The sequence below is a fragment of the Malus sylvestris genome, chromosome 6 (assembly GCF_916048215.2).
Source record: "Malus sylvestris chromosome 6, drMalSylv7.2, whole genome shotgun sequence".
Taxonomy (NCBI): domain Eukaryota; kingdom Viridiplantae; phylum Streptophyta; class Magnoliopsida; order Rosales; family Rosaceae; genus Malus; species Malus sylvestris.
In genome coordinates, this window is record NC_062265.1 from 20,603,040 (window position 1) to 20,622,128 (window position 19,089).

The 19,089-nt window shown below is 40.2% G+C and overlaps 2 protein-coding genes across 3 annotated transcripts; both read right to left on the bottom strand.

Moving 5' to 3' along the window:
• Positions 1-754: 754 nt before the first annotated feature.
• On the bottom strand, positions 755-11,902 carry LOC126626942 (probable E3 ubiquitin-protein ligase RHB1A). The gene is made up of 5 exons (XM_050296344.1): positions 11,721-11,902; positions 10,953-11,079; positions 1,899-2,334; positions 1,585-1,694; positions 755-1,484 (listed from the first exon to the last, which is right to left on the bottom strand). The coding sequence occupies exons 2-5, from the start codon at positions 11,016-11,018 to the stop codon at positions 1,458-1,460; spliced, it is 639 nt and encodes a 212-aa protein (XP_050152301.1). The 5' UTR covers positions 11,019-11,079; positions 11,721-11,902; the 3' UTR covers positions 755-1,457.
• An 874-nt stretch (positions 11,903-12,776) lies between these two features.
• On the bottom strand, positions 12,777-17,009 carry LOC126626941 (uncharacterized). 2 transcript variants are annotated; one of them, XM_050296343.1, is made up of 8 exons: positions 16,788-17,008; positions 15,898-16,051; positions 15,373-15,803; positions 14,184-14,322; positions 13,797-13,930; positions 13,336-13,398; positions 13,171-13,242; positions 12,777-13,060 (listed from the first exon to the last, which is right to left on the bottom strand). In XM_050296343.1, exons 3-8 carry the CDS (start codon positions 15,562-15,564, stop codon positions 12,983-12,985), a joined length of 678 nt encoding a protein of 225 aa, XP_050152300.1. In that variant the 5' UTR covers positions 15,565-15,803; positions 15,898-16,051; positions 16,788-17,008; the 3' UTR covers positions 12,777-12,982. The 2 variants fall into 2 exon arrangements, 1 of the variants encoding a protein (XP_050152300.1); XR_007624826.1 differs by having other exon boundaries at positions 12,979-13,060; positions 13,332-13,398; positions 16,788-17,009.
• Between the last annotated feature and the right edge of the window lie 2,080 nt (positions 17,010-19,089).

Consider the following 19,089-nt stretch of genomic DNA (forward strand, 5'->3'; position numbering starts at 1 on the left):
GCCTAAACCGCCTAGACACCCTCCTAGGCACTCGCTTAGGTTACGACTCACTTTGACAGAAAATAAATAACTTTCATTTTGTATTTTATTTTATTTTAATAAATTATAAGCGACTTGCTGAATAGTTAAAATGCACACACATTGTATGCTTGTTCCCCATGTTTTCATTATGTTCCTATACTTCATAATATATATGTCATTCTATTTTGTGATTTATGATGAAAAAAAATATATTTTAAGTATAAACAGACTTATTTATACAAAATATAATAGATTTACTTAAATTCACCTAGTCCGCTTAGGTGCCCTCTGCCCTAGTATAAAAAGACACTTATTTATACAAAATATAAACACACTTAAGTCTGCCTAGCCACCAAGGCACTAGGCCCCAGCCCACCGCCCTAGTAGCGCCTATCGTCTTTTAGAACTTTCGTTCTTAATCAAGAAAAAAAAGGGTACGAGTGCAAATTGACTAGTTGAATGAACTAAGCAACAATTCCCTGGAAGTACCCAAAAAATATCACAGAAACAAGCAGTTGGAGGTGAATGCGTTTGCATGTGTTCAGCATGGCACAAAAAATCACAGTAGTGCTTTTTTCAGAAGCAGCCTGGGGAAGTAACTAGCAAATGTATAAGCTTCAATGTTGTCTAAGTTCAAATATCGCAAAAAAATATAGAAAACTTCAGCTAAGCACCTCTGTATGCTTAAATATTAATGGAGTCAGTATGCCTTTTATAAAGGGAGCAGCCATGGTGACCCAAAAAGAGCAACTATATGTATATATGTATAGTATTAATAAAAGACAGAACGTTGAACATGTATAACACGAATCTACATGTCGATCAACTCAATCAAAACCTATCACCAAGCTCGTTATATACATAAATAATCTGAAAAACCAATATGAACCTTCCATCACCTTCCATCCTCCATATACACTAAACGACTCCACCACCAGCAACGGACCAGTAATTTGATGCCATTTATATGACAAGGGAGAGAACAAAAATCAGCAGCTCACATATGGCCAGGCTCACCACAAGAAAACAAGAAACTAACCTGCCATTGTGGACAATGAATCTGACTACTATCCCCTTATTCAGTATCTATTTTAACCCATGTCATTCATTCTACCATTCATAATACTTTGCTCTAAGATCTAAGATGTATGCACTACAAATAGAAAATCGAGTTCAATACTAATTTCATGCCAGTGTCAACTCTAACCCCTCTTCCTTTTCATTATCATTGAGTTGAAAGGAATCAAATGCACAAGGGCACTGCATTTGAACGAGCATAGCTCCACAAACAAAACCAAAAACCAACCATATCTGTGACTGGCACCTAACCATGAGCACAGAATAGGAGGAAATAAAAACCTTCGTGCATTTGTAACCTCGGCATCTCAAACCATACTTCAAAATGGAGAGAACTGGACTTCAATTGCTGGATGATACTAGATTGGAGACTCAAATATCATTTCCTGCATCATAAGTGAAGAAGAGGCCTCTCAGTATTGTGGGTGACAATGGATATCTCTTCTCTTAAATCGCAACATAAGGAAAATATTAAACAAGGCAAACCTGATCACACACAGGACATGTGTCACTTCGTTCCATCCATTCAAGAATGCAAGCAAGGTGAAAATGATGATCGCATTTTGTGGTAATTTTTGGATTTTGTGGATCATACTCTGCAGAGAAGGAAGGAAATGATCTAGTAACTGAATGTGTCACATATTTAGAGGCAAGCGGAAAAACAAAGAGTGCAGTTTGAATGGACAACTTCAAGCAACAATGTCGTTGATCATAAGAAATTAAATGAAGGAACTTCCTCTTTAAAAGAAAGATAACGGTTTAATTATACAATTTTAGAATGGTTGAACCAAGGACTTTACCTTCCAAACAGGTGGGACAAAGATCCTCTTCCTCTATTGTTAAAGTAAAAGATTCCACTGATTTCGCAAGTTCAACTTCTGACTTCTTCAACAGATCAAGTTCTGAATCAGTTTGGGCTTTGCAGTCCGCATCCTTCAGGTCTTCACACTTGGGTGAAGCTTCTCGGGTATTTCGACCAACTGCTTCTTGAACAGAATCAGAATTTGTTGCTGTCTGCAATGCTGATTCACTCTTGCTGCCACAAATCTCTTGCACCGATGGTGGAGTATGAGGATCTTCTATAGCCACATCATATGGAATAGGGGCAGGAGGTGGTCTATAAGTGTCAGGTATTGATGTATCCAAATTTGTATCAACTAGGAGCCCAGTAGAGACTGCAGAGGCACCTCCTTGGCGAGACGATAAAGGAACTTGCTCATCTGATGTCCTTGGAAACTGCATTGTAATTCGAATTCACAAAAATATGAATAACAAGAAACAAAATAAATCACAAAATCAACTTCACTGCCAACACACACTGATTTAAAAGACTGAATTCATTAATCAAGTCAATTATCAATTATCAAAGGCCAAATCCACTTAAAACATTCACAAGAAACAAATAACCCCACAAAATGTTTTTAGAAAACAAAAGCAACGCAACTCAACACCAACAACAACAACAACAACAAAGCCTTTTCCCACTAAGTGGGGTCGGCTATATGAATCCTAGAACGCCATTGCGCTCGGTTTTGTGTCATGTCCTCCGTTAGATCCAAGTACTCTAAGTCTTTTCTTAGAGTCTCTTCCAAAGTTGTCCTAGGTCTTCCTCTACCCCTTCGGCCCTGAACCTCTGTCCCGTAGTCACATCTTCTAACCGGAGCGTCAGTCGGCCTTCTTTGCACATGTTCAAAATCACCGGAGCCGATTTTCTCTCATCTTTCCTACAATTTCGGCTACTCCTACTTTACCTCGGATATCCTCATTCCCAATCTTATCCTTTCTCGTGTGCCCACACATCCCACGAAGCATCCTCATCTCCGCTACACCCATTTTGTGTACGTGTTGATGCTTCACCACCCAACATTCTGTGCCATACAACATCGCTAGCCTTATTGCCGTCCTATAAAATTTTCCCTTGAGCTTCAGTGGCCTACGACGGTCACACAACACGCCGGATGCACTCTTTCCATCCAGCTCGTATTCTATGGTTGAGATCTCCATCTAATTCTCCGTTCTCTTGCAAGATAGATCCTAGGTAGCGAAAACGATCGCTTTTTGTGATCTTCGCTAGATTGCTCCAGTCATTAGTGTGGATAAGTATATAAATGGATAGAGATAGGAAAGCAAACACAAGATGTACGTGGTTCACCCAGATTGGCTACGTCCACGGAATAGAAGAGTTCTCATTAATTGTGAAGGGTTTACACAAGTACATAGGTTCAAGCTCTCATTTAGTGAGTACAAGTGAATGATTTAGTACAAATGACATTAGGAAATATTGTGGGAGAATGATCTCGTAATCACGAAACTTCTAAGTATCGGAGTGTGGTGTCGTCTTGACTTGCCTTATCTGTCTCATAGGTAGATGTGGCATCTTCTCTGGAAGTACTCTTCCTCCATCCAGGGGTGGTATCTTTAACTGGTGGAGATGCACAAGGTAATGTATCAATTTCACTTGAAGCTTACTTGTAGTTTCAGGCTTGGTCAAGCGCGATACAAACCATGTAGTAGGAGTCCCCCAAGTCGCCGAGCTAGGGGGTCTGCTGAAAGAGGTGACAGACAAGGTAAGCAATCAGAGCTCCGACTGATTGTTCACCTTCTCCCCATCTTGCAGCAGCATGAAGGATAAAGAGAAGAAAAATGAGAAGAGATGATATGAGATACTTTTGCTTTTGAAGAAGTAACTTTCCACAGGCTTATTCTTGAACTGAGCTGGAGGGTTTTCTGGTTTCCTCCAGAGTATAAGGCCGACTGAAGAATTTGAGGGTCAAAACAAGTCCATCAAATCTAGAGTACGTTCCACCCTGCTGATATGGGATACTTTTTCTTTTGACAGAGTAATGAATGTATCGGCACGTGTGCTGTTACGCTTGTCTCCACATGCTTCCTTGTATCCTTCGCACTTGCCCTATCTGTTCCTCAAGCAGATGCGGAATCTTCCCTGGAAACATAAGATGTTGAAGATGAGTACTCGAGAGCAATGCCAGGTAAGTAATCAGGTAAGGGGTTCCAGGCAGTCAGTTCCTGGCTGGAAGCTTGATTCCAAGTGCTGACTAATTGCTCTCTTTCTCCTTGTCTTGCAGGTAAAAACAAGGCCAAAAGAAAAGACAGGGAAAAAGCATGATATGGGATACTCTTGCTTTTAACCCTGATGATATGAGATATTCTTGCTCTAGTATAGCTTGTTTGCAGAGGTATTATCGGGGGGAAAGAAAGCTGAATATTTCGAAAGGCTTCGTTGGGAGTGCCCTCTCAGATATGATGAAGGGTTGAGCATTTTTGCAGGTCTGCCTGTCCGTTGGGGATGGAGGTCGACATATATAGGAGTCTCCCTAACAACAAGTAGTAATGCTATTCCTTTACCCTGCTTGGTCATAGCACGGTAGTGGGAGCTGCCAGTTTCACATGTTTTAACTCTGTCAGAGCACTTTGAAAAAGTGGTCTGTGGTATCTGGCTCTCGAGATTCGGAGAACGATGCCTCTTCGATTTTTGAGAAAGCAATCATGCTGGGGGTATGACTCTCGAGATTCGGAGAGCAGTGTCTCTTCGATTTTTGAGGAAGTAATCATGTTGGGAGTCTGGCTCTCGAGATTCGGAGGGTGGTGCCTCTTCGATTTTGGAGCAAGCAATCTTGTTGGGAGTGTTGTCTCGAATGTGAGTAAAGGTTGGGCATGTTTGCTAGTCTACCTTGCCACGAAGCACAAAGGTTGACACACAGGGACTTTCCAATTATCCAGCAATGGTACTGTTCCTTTACCCTCTCTTCGATTTTGAGAAAGTAGTCATGTTGGGAGTCTGGCTCTCGAGATTCGGAGGACGGTGCCTCTTCGATTTTGGAGCAAGCAATCTTATTGGGAGTGTTTTCTCGAATGTGAGTAAAGGTTGGGCATGTTTGCTAGTCTACCTTGCCACGAAGCACAGAGGTTGACACACCGGGACTTTCCAATTATCCAGCAGTGGTACTGTTCCTTTACAGTTGTGGGTAATAATATGGTAGCTAGACCTTCAAAATTTATGTGTCTAAACTTTTGTTAGTGCTGTTTCTTTGCTATTCTTTTACCTTTCTTGGTCAGAGCGATGTAGTGGGAGCTGCAAGCTTCACGTGCTCAACTTTGGCAGAGAACTTTGGCAAAGTTATTTGTGGTACCCATGAGCTATTGTTGCGTGTGGGAAGTGGGTGATTGAACAGTAAGATTCATGTGCTTTCTACTTCAACAGAAGTCTTCGACAGAATGCCCATAATTTCTGCAAAGCTGAGTGTGCGTGTGACAGGTGTTGACAAGGCTAGAAAAGTAGGTGCCTCTTCGATTTCTGAGATCGGCCCTCGTGGTCTCTGAGCAGCCCAGCTTTTGAGAAAGCGAGCGCCTCTTCGATTGATTCTGAGAACGATGCCTCATCGATTTTTGAGAAAGCAATCATGCTGGGGGTCTGGCTCTCGAGATTCGGGGAGCAGTGTCTCTTCGATTTTTGAGAAAGTAATCATGTTGGGAGTCTGGCTCTCGAGATTCGGAGGGCGGTGCCTCTTCGATTTTGGAGCAAGCAATCTTGTTGGGAGTGTTTTCTCGAATGTGAGTAAAGGTTGGGCATGTTTGCTAGTCTACCTTGCCACGAAGCACAGAGGTTGACACACAGGGACTTTCCAATTATCCAGCAATGGTACTGTTCCTTTACCCTCTCTTCGATTTTTAAGAAAGTAGTCATGTTGGGAGTCTGGCTCTCGAGATTCGGAGGACGGTGCCTCTTCGATTTTGGAGCAAGCAATCTTATTGGGAGTGTTTTCTCGAATGTGAGTAAAGGTTGGGCATGTTTGCTAGTCTACCTTGCCACGAAGCACAGAGGTTGACACACAGGGACTTTCCAATTATCCAGCAGTGGTACTGTTCCTTTACCCTTGTGGGTAATAATATGGTAGCTAGACCTTCAAAATTTATGGGTCTAAACTTTGTTAGTGCTGTTTCTTTGCTATTCTTTTACCCTTCTTGGTCAGAGCGATGTAGTGGGAGCTGCAAGCTTCACGTGCTCAACTTTGGCAGAGAACTTTGGCAAAGTTATCTGTGGTACCCATGAGCTATTGTTGCGTGTAGGAAGTGGGTGATTGAACAGTAAGATTCATGTGTTTTCTACTTCCCCAGAAGTCTTTGACAGAATGCCCATAATTTCCGCAAAACTGAGTGTGCGTGTGACAGGTGCTGACAAGGCTGGAAAAGGTTGGAAAAGTAGGTGCCTCTTCGATTTCTGATATCGGCCCTCGTGGTCTCTAGGGAGCCCAGCTTTTGAGAAAGCGAGCGCCTCTTCGATTTTTGAGATTGGCCTTCGTGGTCTTTGAGCAGCCCAACTTTTGAGAAAGCAAACGCCTCTTCGATTTCTGAGATCAACCCTCGTGATCTCTAAGCAGCCCAGCTTTTGAGAAAGCAAACGCCTCTTCGATTTCTGAGCAGGCGCCTCTTCGATTTCTGAAGCTTCGTCGAGTGCAGATTTTTATAGGGGCTGGCATTAAGTTCCAAAGCACACTTAAATCTCCACCAGTAGAAGCTTCATTCTTGCACTTCTAAGATCTTGATTTGTCCGACCTCTTCTCTCTTCAACACCTTTGAAAATGTCTGGCCCCTCCGACCGTCGTTTTGACTTGAACCTTGTTGAAGAGGCAGCCCCGCCTTCTCCAGACAACATATGGCGCCCATCCTTCGTCTCCCCTACTGGTCCTCTTACCGTTGGGGATTCCGTGATGAAGAATGATATGACCGCTGCGGTGGTGGCCAGGAACCTTCTCACTCCCAAAGATAACAGACTACTTTCCAAACGGTCTGATGAGTTAGCTGTTAAGGATTCGCTGGCTCTCAGTGTTCAGTGTGCAGGTTCTGTGTCTAATATGGCCCAACGCCTATTTGCTCGAACCCGCCAAGTTGAATCATTGGCGGCTGAAGTGATGAGTCTCAAACAGGAGATTAGAGGGCTCAAGCATGAGAATAAACAGTTGCACCGGCTCGCACATGACTATGCTACAAACATGAAGAGGAAGCTTGACCAGATGAAGGAAACTGATGGTCAGGTTTTACTTGATCATCAGAGATTTGTGGGTTTGTTCCAAAGGCATTTATTGCCTTCGTCTTCTGGGGCTGTACCGCGTAATGAAGCTCCAAATGATCAACCTCTGATGCCTCCTCCTTCTAGGGTTCTGTCCAGTACTGAGGCTCCAAATGATACCCCTCCGGTGCCTTCTCTTTCTGGGGCTCTACCGACTGCTGAGACTTCTCCTAAGCAACCTTTGTGAAGGCTCCCTCTTGTGTGCTTATTTTGACTCATGTATATGTACATATTTGTAGCTTATCGGGGATATCAATAAATAAGCTTTCCTTCATTTCAACGTATTGTGTTAAATACACCAAAGCCTTCTTCGCTAAGTTCTTTGAATTTTCTTTTGTTAAAGCTTGTATGTTGAAGCTTTCTGAGTGGAGCATGTAGGTTGGGGTAGTGTTCTCTTAATTTCCCGAATGAGGAAAACTTCTCGGTTGGAGACTTGGAAAATCCAAGTCACTGAGTGGGATCGGCTATATGAATCTTAGAACGCCATTGTGCTCGATCCTGTGTCATGTCCTTCGTTAGATCCAAGTACTCTAAGTCTTTTCTTAGAGTCTCTTCCAAAGTTTTCCTAGGTCTTCCTCTACCCCTTCGGCCCTGAACCTCTGTCCCATAGTCGCATCTTCTAATCGGAACGTCAGTAGGCCTTCTTTGCACATGTCCAAACCACCGTAACCGATTTTCTCTCATCTTTCCTTCAATTTCGGCTACTCCTACTTTACCCCGGATATCCTCATTCCTAATCTTATCCTTTCTCGTGTGCCCACACATCCAACGAAGCATCCTCATCTCCGCTACACCCATTTTGTGTACGTGTTGATGTTTCACCGCCCAACATTCTGTGCCATACAGCATCGCCGGCCTTATTGCCGTCCTATAAAATTTTCCCTTGAGCTTCAGTGGCATACGGCGGTCACACAACACGCCGGATGCACTCTTCCACTTCATCCATCCAGCTTGTATTCTATGGTTGAGATCTCCATCTAATTCTCCGTTCTTTTGCAAGATAGATCCTAGGTAACGAAAACGGTCGCTCTTTGGTATTTCTTGATCTCCGATCCTCACCCCTAACTCGTTTTGGCCTCCATTTGCACTGAACTTGCACTCCATATATTCTGTCTTTGATCGGCTTAGGCGAAGACCTTTAGATTCCAACACTTCTCTCCAAAGGTTAAGCTTTGCATTTACCCCTTCCTGAGTTTCATCTATCAACACTATATCGTCTGCGAAAAGCATACACCAAGGAATATCATCTTGAATATGTCGTGTTAACTCATCCATTACCAACGCAAAAAGGTAAGGACTTAAGGATGAGCCTTGATGTAATCCTACAGTTATGGGAAAGCTTTCGGTTTGTCCTTCATGAGTTCTTACGGCAGTCTTTGCTCCTTCATACATATCCTTTATAGCTTGGATATATGCTACTCGTACTCCTTTCTTCTCTAAAATCCTCCAAAGAATGTCTCTTGGGACCCTATCATACGCTTTTTCCAAATCTATAAAGACCATGTGTAAATCCTTTTTCCCATCTCTATATCTTTCCATCAATCTTCGTAAGAGATAGATTGCCTCCATGGTTGAGCGCCCTGGCATGAACCCGAATTGGTTGTCCGAAACCCGTGTCTCTTGCCTCAATCTATGCTCAATGACTCTCTCCCAGAGCTTCATTGTATGACTCATTAGCTTAATACCCCTATAGTTCATGCAATTTTGTACGTCGCCCTTATTCTTGTAGATAGGCACCAAAGTGCTCATTCGCCACTCATTTGGCATCTTCTTCGTTTTCAAAATCCTATTGAAAAGGTCAGTGAGCCATGTTATACCTGTCTCTCCCAAAAGTTTCCACACTTCGATTGGTATATCGTCTGGGCCTATTGCTTTTTTATGCTTCATCTTCTTCAAAGCTACAACCACTTCTTCCTTCCGGATTCGACGATAAAAGGAGTAGTTTCTACACTCTTCTGAGTTACTCAACTCCCCTAAAGAAGCACTCATTTCATGTCCTTCATTGAAAAGATTATGAAAATAACCTCTCCATCTGTCTTTAACCGCGTTCTCTGTAGCAAGAACCTTTCCATCCTCATCCTTGATGCACCTCACTTGGTTTAGGTCCCTTGTCTTCTTTTCCCTTGCTCTAGATAGTTTATAGATATCCAACTCTCCTTCTTTGGTATCTAGTCGTTTATACATATCGTCGTAAGCCGCTAACTTAGCTTCTCTGACAGCTTTCTTCGCCTCTTGCTTCGCTTTTCTATACCTTTCACCATTTTCATCAGTCCTCTCCTTGTATAAGGCTTTACAACATTCCTTCTTAGCCTTCACCTTTGTTTGTACCTCCTCATTCCACCACCAAGATTCCTTTTGGTGTGGGGCAAAGCCCTTGGACTCTCCTAATACCTCTTTTGCTACTTTTCGGATACAACTAGCCATGGAATCCCACATTTGGCTAGCTTCCCCCTCTCTATCCCACACACATTGGGTGATTACCTTCTCTTTGAAAATTGCTTGTTTTTCTTCTTTTAGATTCCACCATCTAGTCCTTGGGCACTTCCAAGTCTTGTTCTTTTGTCTTACTCTTTTGATATGTACATCCATCACCAACAAGCGATGTTGATTAGCCACGCTCTCTCCTGGTATAACTTTGCAATCCTTACAAGTTATACGATCCCCTTTCCTCATTAGAAGAAAATCTATTTGTGTTTTTGACGACCCACTCTTGTAGGTGATCACATGTTCTTCTCTCTTCTTAAAGAAGGTGTTGGCTAAGAAGAGATCATATGCCATTGCAAAATCCAAGATAGCTTCCCCATCCTCATTTCTCTCCCCAAAACCATGGCCACCATGAAAACCTCCATAGTTGCCTGTCTCCCTGCCCACGTGTCCATTTAAATCTCCTCCTATAAATAACTTCTCCGTCTGAGCAATTCCTTGCACCAAGTCTCCAAGATCTTCCCAAAATTTCTCCTTCGAACTCGTATCCAACCCTACTTGAGGTGCGTACGCACTAATCACATTGATAAGTTCTTGTCCTATTACAATCTTGATTGCCATGATTCTATCTCCTACCCTCTTGACATCTACAACATCTTGTACCAAGGTCTTGTCCACGATGATGCCAACACCGTTTCTCGTTCTATTTGTGCCCGAATACCAAAGTTTAAACCCTGAGTTTTCTAGATCCTTTGCCTTACTACCAACCCACTTAGTTTCTTGTAGGCACATAATATTTATCCTTCTCCTCACCATAACTTCCACTACTTCCATAGATTTTCCCGTTAAGGTTCCTATATTCCACGTTCCTAAACGCATTTTGCTCTCTTGAACTCTACCCTTCTGTCCTAGCTTCTTCACCCTCCCCCGTCTAATAGGATCAAAGTACTTCTTTTGTGTGTCCCGGGTAAAGTTGATAGGAGCATATGCTCCCAAACAACTTTGAGTGGAGTCGTTCGAAAAGAAGTTTCTATGGCCCCCTTGCTCATTTAACACTGCATCCGGGTGCCGATGGAGATACAGCGACCCTTGCTCACTTATCACTGTGCTCAGGCCACACAGCGCGCCACTTACGGGTGACGCCCTAGCTTTAGCGCGATTTTGTTCTGGATTCATTTTCATAAGGATTCGACGTGATCATGGAGTGCCGGCTGTCGACTACCTGACGCCCTCCCCCTCCTCCTTTATCCGGGCTTGGGACCGGCAACTCAACACCAAGAAATAGAAAAATAAAAAACAGTATTTAGAATTTAGAGTGTGTGAGGGAAAGCATTCTACTTACGTAATAGTATGTTGGTGCAGCATTTAGCTCCGTTCCTTTGGAAGAACAGCAGCAGCAGCCTCCCATTGTTTTCTTTTACTTATTATCTCTGCTGTGGAGAACTCGAGGCACTTGGTGCCACATATCCCTTAAACATAAAAAATGAAAAGGACGTTGTTAGACGACCGCAATAAGATGAACAATTTCCCCAAAATAAACAATAAAACTACAATTGATGATTTCAAACCCCATGACCAATAACTACGATTCAAGTTTTGACACCCGCGGATTAAACCAACTGTTCAAACACAATAGACCCTAAACACGTTCCTGGTGATCTTAGTACAAAACCCCCACCATGTTAATTACTGCAAAACCCAAAAAACCCATCATATTAGCAGCAAAACCCATTTCATGGAGCTTAAAAAATAATTAAAAATTAGTGAAAATCCAAACTTCTCCACTACCAACACCCAATTCTATACACTTCGAGCAATTATCACGAGTAAAACAGCATCAAATTATCATGGAAGCAACTAAAGCAATCAAATTATACACAGACAACAAACAGCATCAAATTATTAGGGAAGCCATAAACTAAAAGCCTAAGCAGTCAATACCAATACACTTTTAGAAAGGAAAAAAATACATGATCAGCCGAAAAAGCTCATAAAAGCAGAAACAGGATTTTACAGAAAAACTCTTGAAAAGTCGATAAAAAATACAAAGAGGAAGAAGAAGTAAAAAATATCAATCCCAATTTAGCAAGGGCTTGAGAATTTTGATTACCTTTTTGTGGATTGAAGACGCTTCGATCGGAATCGAAATTGGAATTGGGGATTTTAGAGGAAGGGAGGGAGTGAGTGGAGAGAGAGAGAGAGAGAGAGAGAGAGAGAGAGAGAGGGTGGACTTGTTGGAGAGCGTTTTGGAGGAGAGAGAGAGAGGGTGGCTGTTCTTTTCAGGGGGAATAAAACAAAAATACTAAATTAATTAATTATGCTGAAAATTATGAAATATAATAAATAAATAAATACATTTTGTTGAAATTTTGGTATGGGTTTGTTGATTGTTGTTGTACCAATATTCACAGGTGGCAGTGGCATATGGGAAAACCAGTTTTTGGGCTTTTTTTGTTCAAAGCCCATTACTAGGTTACAAATTTGGACCCTTTTTAATCAATTTTGAGCCTAAATCCTTTACCATTTCAAATTCAATTCGGTCCTTTTTGTAACTCAACTCAAGATCTAACCTCGTGATCTTTTTCTTGATACAACGATATTGGGCTGCAGGGAGTTTGATTAAGTCATATTGCATCATTAATAATCAAACTCACCATGTAAGAGTCGAACCCAAGATGTTCCATTTACAAGTAAAGAAGAATATTACTAAAACGATACGGCAAAGATATCTACGTGAGTTACACTCATACGTATGTTTTTTTGAAATACATGATCAATACTGCACCTAGAACCATAATTATCTATAGAATTTAGGTTTGCTTAGTCCTACTTCCACCAATGCTTTTCCGTAGTTCAAAACTTTAAACAAGAAATAAAGGTACTACGTCTCACCAATCTACACCAGTAAATAAAGAACCTGAAAAAACTACATGATTGGAGAAAAACTCCCCTCTCACGGTGCAAAACCCCGCACACACACTCTCTCTTTCTCTTCTCACGTAAGCATATGTCCTATCACGTGAAGAGAGAGAGAGAGAGAGCTGGGGTTAGCAGCCAGAATGGATAAGTTATTCGCCCTCGGGAGTCTGCACATTAGATTTTGCACAAAACCATATGCTTGTAAAACCAAGCACATCATATAATACTCAAATGGCAGATATAATGATGAGATTAATACCTAATATTGATATAGAACAACTTAGGTATGAACCCTGTATTACAAAGTTAGGATTCGAGGAAGCGATGTCACCGTACTAAAGCCGAAGACTCTCCACATCAGTCTGTGATTAGATCTGACCTAACGGTTAGGTTAGTAGATACATATGTATATTATTATACAACCATATTTCCTTTTTTTGACATTCTCATTTCTCATTCTGCTTGTTTCCACTTCCGACTCCTGGCAGCATCGACAAATTCAGTGACCACCGATACCTCATCCAACGGCATCTGCAACCAAGAACAATAAATAAGACGCAGAGGATTCTATTTGTGCATTCTAAGCATGTATGTAATTTTCTGTGTGCAGAAACATGAGAGAGAGAGAGAGAGAGAGAGACCTGCTGCGATGTAAAATGTCGTTGTGCAGCATTGATCAATTGTTCCCTTGTTGGATTAGAATTGCCGCTTAACTACAATTTCAAATTGCAAGAGCAGGATTTAGTCGAATGATTTCACAACCAGGCAGAACAAACAAACAAAGAGCAGGAATCAGCGATACCCACAAGATTGAAGTGTCTGCAATACCTCCTCAATGAGCTTGTTCCTAGTTTTCCCAAGTTTACTCTCTGATCATCCACACAGAAGATTAGGCAACACAATAATGGGTGTACATAGAAATGCGGAAATTCATACCGCATTAGGTGTAGAAGGATAACTATATATCAGAGCATGACCATTTAACTAAGCCAGAAAATGTGTCATCTACTAGAACCATTGGAGTGACCAATGCAAGCATATTGAAGCAAAGCGTTTGTTATTACTTGAGTAGGAAATCATAAGCAAAAGCATTCTATCCAAAGGCGTTAAAACAGTACCTTCCCAATTCATAATTTTTTATTCCTAACAAAATTTACAGCATTGTTTTTAAATAAGTGAAAACATATTGAGGAGACTCATTTAGTAGACAGGATAAATTTTCAATGACAAACATGAATACCCAGATCTCACTTTCCAAGTTACTTACCGATTGGGGTGCTTGGATGTATTGAACTTCTCTATAACTTCCACGATTTACTGACTTTGTTGCTGAGGGTGGAACATATGGCCTTGAAAATCGAACTCTTGGTTTACTATGCTTATGGAACTCAAAGCATCTAGCTGCCAAAAGAAATACAATGATGAAAATTAGATAGAAGCTCCAAACAAATGCCAAACGAAAATATCGTAAAAAGAGCAACCCAATACACAAGGATCCCATCATCAAGATCCGAAAGGGGACAGATGCACAGTCGTATCCCTCATCCCCTAGAGGCTGTTTTCCCATTTTGAGTCCACAACCTCCAGGTTGCAATGTAAAAACCTTAGATATGACTAAATTGACGCTTCATCAGGCATGGTTTATGCAACTTACAGAAATCATTCTCCTTATCACCATGGTCAGAGCTGCCGCTAGAGTAATCAAGATTGCTATCTTCCTCATTCCCTGTAGGATGTTCCAGCACACTCAATGCATTCCTTTGCAGCTTAACTTCAACTCCATTTTTCAGAACCTTGTCTCGCCAAAAATTAACGGTTTAAAAAATAAATCCCCACAATGCAGAACAGGATACTGAAGTGAAGTTATAAGATAAATCGTCCACAAGTAGTAATAACAATGAAAATCCATACTTGAGACTCAAGATTTGAAAGAATTAGTATAATAACACGCCCTAGATGGCAATGATAAGAAGGATTACATAAATTTACTTAATTCAAAAAGCTTAGGTTATGATCTAAACAAAATCGCAACCGATAAACTGAACCCAGAACAGAATTTCTGATACAAAATATCCAAAATTACATTTGACATGATTGCGTATATGATGCAAGAAGATAAAAAAAGAATGAGAGAAAGATCCAGAATCCCGCCAATGACAACGCACTCGGAAAAGAACTACAACTTCCAGTTGTCCCCTCCAAGAAACTTAAAACCCTATGATATTCATAAAATTGGTAGGAAAACGTACAAAGTGAGGATAGGGTGCTTATTGGACCTCGATAAAAACCTGGCCGGGGATTTCAACCTGAACGAAGGGAAAAAGAGTGTCCTGCACATACAACTAAGGAACTATCCTCACAAGATACAATGAAAACCCATATATTTGTATGACATGCAAAACCCCCAATTGTTCTCACAGCAGGAAACAACGAAGCACATGAAATGATATGCCTCGCTGTCAACTAATGCCTAATTTTGTGGGTCATCCCATAATTTTAGAAAGATGTTCCCTTTCCATAGAATACAACATAAACACAATTTTTTTTAATACAAGCGATATTGGGGAGAGGTAATGAGACTCAGAACCTTGCTCTTAACGAACCGAGCTACAAGTTAGTTTCACAAACACAACTTTTATAGAATAGAGAAAAATGACTAAAAGCCCAGCTTTTTCCCTTCCCAACAAAAACAACCAAAATTATCAACAAATCCACTTCAGAGCAAAATTTGGCAAAACAGTTGAAAAATAAAAGCAATTATGGTAAACAAGTCCACAAAAACCAAATTAAGAAATAATTAAATGAAGACAAAATAATTTAGAAAAAGTGAGAAGGAAGAATACCAGCCAGTGCCAACCCCCAAGCCCAACAGCTTTCTTGACCACGCCTTGAAGACCCACCAAAACAGACTTTGTTCTGTTGTTTCCAGTGACAATAACCTTGGTGTGCCTGGGAAGAACTGAAAGTTCCTCATCTCCGCTTTCGTCCCGAAAAGGCGATAGCATCCGAGAACCACAGAGCTCTGGCTCCAGCATTCTTCCCAGTTTTGATCACAAACTAGAGCTTCTACTAAACCCAATCAAACAACCAAAACCAAACCGCTTCACAGTCCAATACCCAACTTCTGAATTCAACAATTTGAAATACAAAAACCCATTTTTTCGATCCTAAAGGCCTTTTCCTCAAATGGGTTTTGCTTACATTACTACTAAAATTTCCCAGACAGATTCATGAACCAAATTAGCCAAGAAAATCTAACCTCCAATTCTGATCCCTGTGGCAGAAAGACATATGAAGGCCTTATGTTATAAATAAACCCAGAGACATGCAGTGATTCGAATTAATTCTAGAGGGAGAGAGAGAGGGACCTTTCTTCTTTATGAATGTGTGTAATTCTTGAGCTCTGACACGAAATCTTGAGGGAAATCTTCAATGCAAAACAGATAGAATGTCAATCACTGCTTCACGGGCTACGATTGATCACATTAAATGAAGCACTGTTCTTCACTCTGCATGCAAAACCTGAATCAATATATACACACATATATTGGATTAGTTTTCTTACACTTTCTGCATTGAATAAAATTTTGGAGGTGATTTTTATTTACGAAAATTCATCCGAAACAGCTCAATTTTTTCTGAAAGATAATAATGATAAGAAAAATCTATTTACTTCTATGGTGAAAATACGTCAGCACTCAACCAAAGCAAATCCCAAAACTTTTGTTTGGCAGCTGAGAAAGTGTCAAAAATAAAAAGTTTTAAAATTTTTTTGGCCTATTTAAAAACTGAATAAAAATTTTATTTAAACGAACCCCACTTAACTGAGCTAATCAGACAAAGGGTACAGAAAACCAACATGATTAAATAAAGCAGACAAGAAAAACAGGCACAAAATTTTTGATTTGACTGTTTGTGCCCCCACTTTCTGGAACTTTTTCATTTTTTTTTCAAAAAAATAAGCTCAACCATGCATCAAAATTTGTTAACAACAATGAATAATTACAACTTAATGACATTACAACCAGTGAAAATTACAAAAGCAATCAAATAATTAATCCCAATAAACTCCAAAAGAAAAAAAATAATACTAACAGTGAGGGAGCTGCTAAAATAGAAACTTTTGGAGCTAAATTCAGCAAAGATATGAGCTTGAACCAGTAAAAAAATTTGCAAATGGCTGAGAAACGAAATGTGTCGAAAACCCAACTGAAAAAAACAAAAAAAAACAAAAAAAGCAGAGAAAAAAGTGCATTACCTGTTTGGTTGTCCAGAAAATAACAGGAATCTCTGAGAAAAACCCAGATGACAAAAAGGTACCCAAGACAGGATTTTGAATAATATGGAGTGATCCTGAAAATTGTGGAGAAATGGATGATTTGAAGATTGTGAAAATGCAGAGGCGTTTTCTGAGAGTGAGTGAAAAGGATTGGAATTTGCTGATGGAGAGAGAAAGTAGAGAGAGGGGGGGAAGGAATGAGCACACTAAATGCTTACCAACTGTCAAGGGAACGACCTGCCATTTGCCGTACAGTCATGCCTTTGTAACCGGGTATAGCCGGTTGAAATTATAGGCTCCGGCTCGGCTAGGTTTTGTGAGCCGGGTGGTTTTGTCGTGTAGTGGGAGATTTAAGGACTACAGCGTGGCCCAAACAGTGTGTAGGTTGGAAAAAGTTAAAGGAAAATTAATAAAAAAAGTTTAAAATTTTGAGTTTTAATGATAAAAACAAAATAAAGAGTAAAGTGAATTGTATCAGGATTGATTTTTTTAATGTAAAAATATAATTTTTCGTTAAAATGAATAATATTGGGAGTTTTTCGTTAAAGTTTCCAAAAGTGAAAGGTTCTAAAAAAAATTAGAAAAAAAACTGAAACCGAAGTCTTAACTGAAATAATTCGGTTTCCTTTTATAAATTCTAAAAATCGAACCAAATATTAATTTCGATTTGGTTTTCAATTTTGACTACAACCTGAAACTGAAGTCTGAACTGAAATAATTCAGTTTCCCTTTATAAATTGTAAAAATCGAACCAGATATTAATTTCGGTTTGGTTTTCAATTTTGACTACAACCGGACCGAATCCACTCATATATATTATAGGCTCCTTGTAAATTTCTGGAAATTGGAAGTGAGAGATTCAACCCAAAAAATTGTTACTCTCTTTTTTAACTCCAAAGAAATAGAAATTTATGTTGGTAAAAAGTAAAAGGTTGTGAAAATCTACCCAAGGGGTTTCTATTTGTTCAACAGTTTTGGTCTATGAAATTTAAATTAAAGCTCGGAATGTCGTCGAGGGTGGCAGTGTGAGCAGCTAAGAGAAGCCAACCTCCTAAGCCCACAATCTAGGAAAGCCCTAAAAAAATTTACTAGTACATAAATATGCTGAAAACAACCTACATATCAAAAACTAATAGCATGTTTTTTGGTAACATGTAGCTCCTCCTGTTTTATAAAAGGGTTTGTCTCCCAATCTTCAGGTCTTAAATTCAACAAACTAATTTTTCTTCTTGAAAAATTGAATGAAATGATCAATCAACAAATCTCAATTGGTAAAATGATTGATTTTGGGTTAATGTTTATTTGATCTATAGTCAATGTTCGAATTTTATTAGCTCAACTAGGGTTGGGAAAATTACCGAAAATTTAAACTCAACTCTCTCTCTCTCTCTCTCTCTCTCTCTCTCTCTCACACACACACACACACACACAACTTCTTACTCAAATTCACACACACACACACACCCCTCTCGCTGTCTCCCTCCCTCAATCCTTCTTGATCCTCTTCGGTATCACCATTCACCACTACATTCCTTCGGCTTGCACAAACTCTCTCTTCCTCTTGACCCACCACCACCCATTCCACTATCAAGTAGCCGTTGATCTTATCTCTCTCTTCATCTACCTACCAGCTCGATGAGAAACCCTTTCGTTTCAGCCGTTGACCCGTTGACGTAGAGCTCCGTCAATTCTCAACCAAATCTCTCAATTCGACCGTCAATGTCTGTGTCTTTCTCCCCTCTATCTCCCTCTGCAACTCACTCTCTCTTTTAGAATTTAGGTTTTAAATTTTCGAACTGGGGGATGAATTTCATAATTGGAGGATGATTTTCATAATTGGAGGATGATTTTTTGTTGGGCCTATAAAAAAAAAAAAAAAAGGAATTTCGGTTTCCCAAACCCGAAAAAAGAAATCCAAAAATTTGGGGATTACCAATTTTCGGTTCTTGATTTTTCCGATGTTTTCAATTTAGTTTCCGGTAACCATTAAACCAGATCTAAGTTTTTTTTTTTTCGAAAGGAGAAATTAAATTAAAAATCAAAGCCTCTAGGGCATCCATTACAAACAAATATAAAAGAAGATGCACTCAGAAATTGCATTGATCCAAACATGATCATAGGAGAGGGATCAAACAACTGAAAGCGACAAGAGTATCAGCAATTAAATTAGCTTCACGGAACACGTGGGCAAAATGGATGTCTTCAAACCAGCCTTTAAGAGAAGTAATGTCTATAAAAAGGATTTTAAGCTTCCAATACACTGTACATTTTGAAAGCACAA

Coding starts and splice junctions, on each gene's coding strand:
- LOC126626942 (XM_050296344.1), bottom strand. CDS start 11,018: ATGGGAGGCTGCTGCTGCTGTTCTTCCAAAGGAACGGAGCTAAATGCT. Junction 2,335..10,952: donor CTGCACCAACATACTATTAC/GTAAGTAGAATG, acceptor ATTACAATGCAG/TTTCCAAGGACATCAGATGA. Junction 1,485..1,584: donor CATGTCCTGTGTGTGATCAG/GTTTGCCTTGTT, acceptor CTTATGATGCAG/GAAATGATATTTGAGTCTCC.
- LOC126626941 (XM_050296343.1), bottom strand. CDS start 15,564: ATGCTGGAGCCAGAGCTCTGTGGTTCTCGGATGCTATCGCCTTTTCGG. Junction 13,931..14,183: donor TGATAAGGAGAATGATTTCT/GTAAGTTGCATA, acceptor TTCTTTTGGCAG/CTAGATGCTTTGAGTTCCAT. Junction 13,243..13,335: donor ATTGCAGACACTTCAATCTT/GTGGGTATCGCT, acceptor TTGAAATTGTAG/TTAAGCGGCAATTCTAATCC.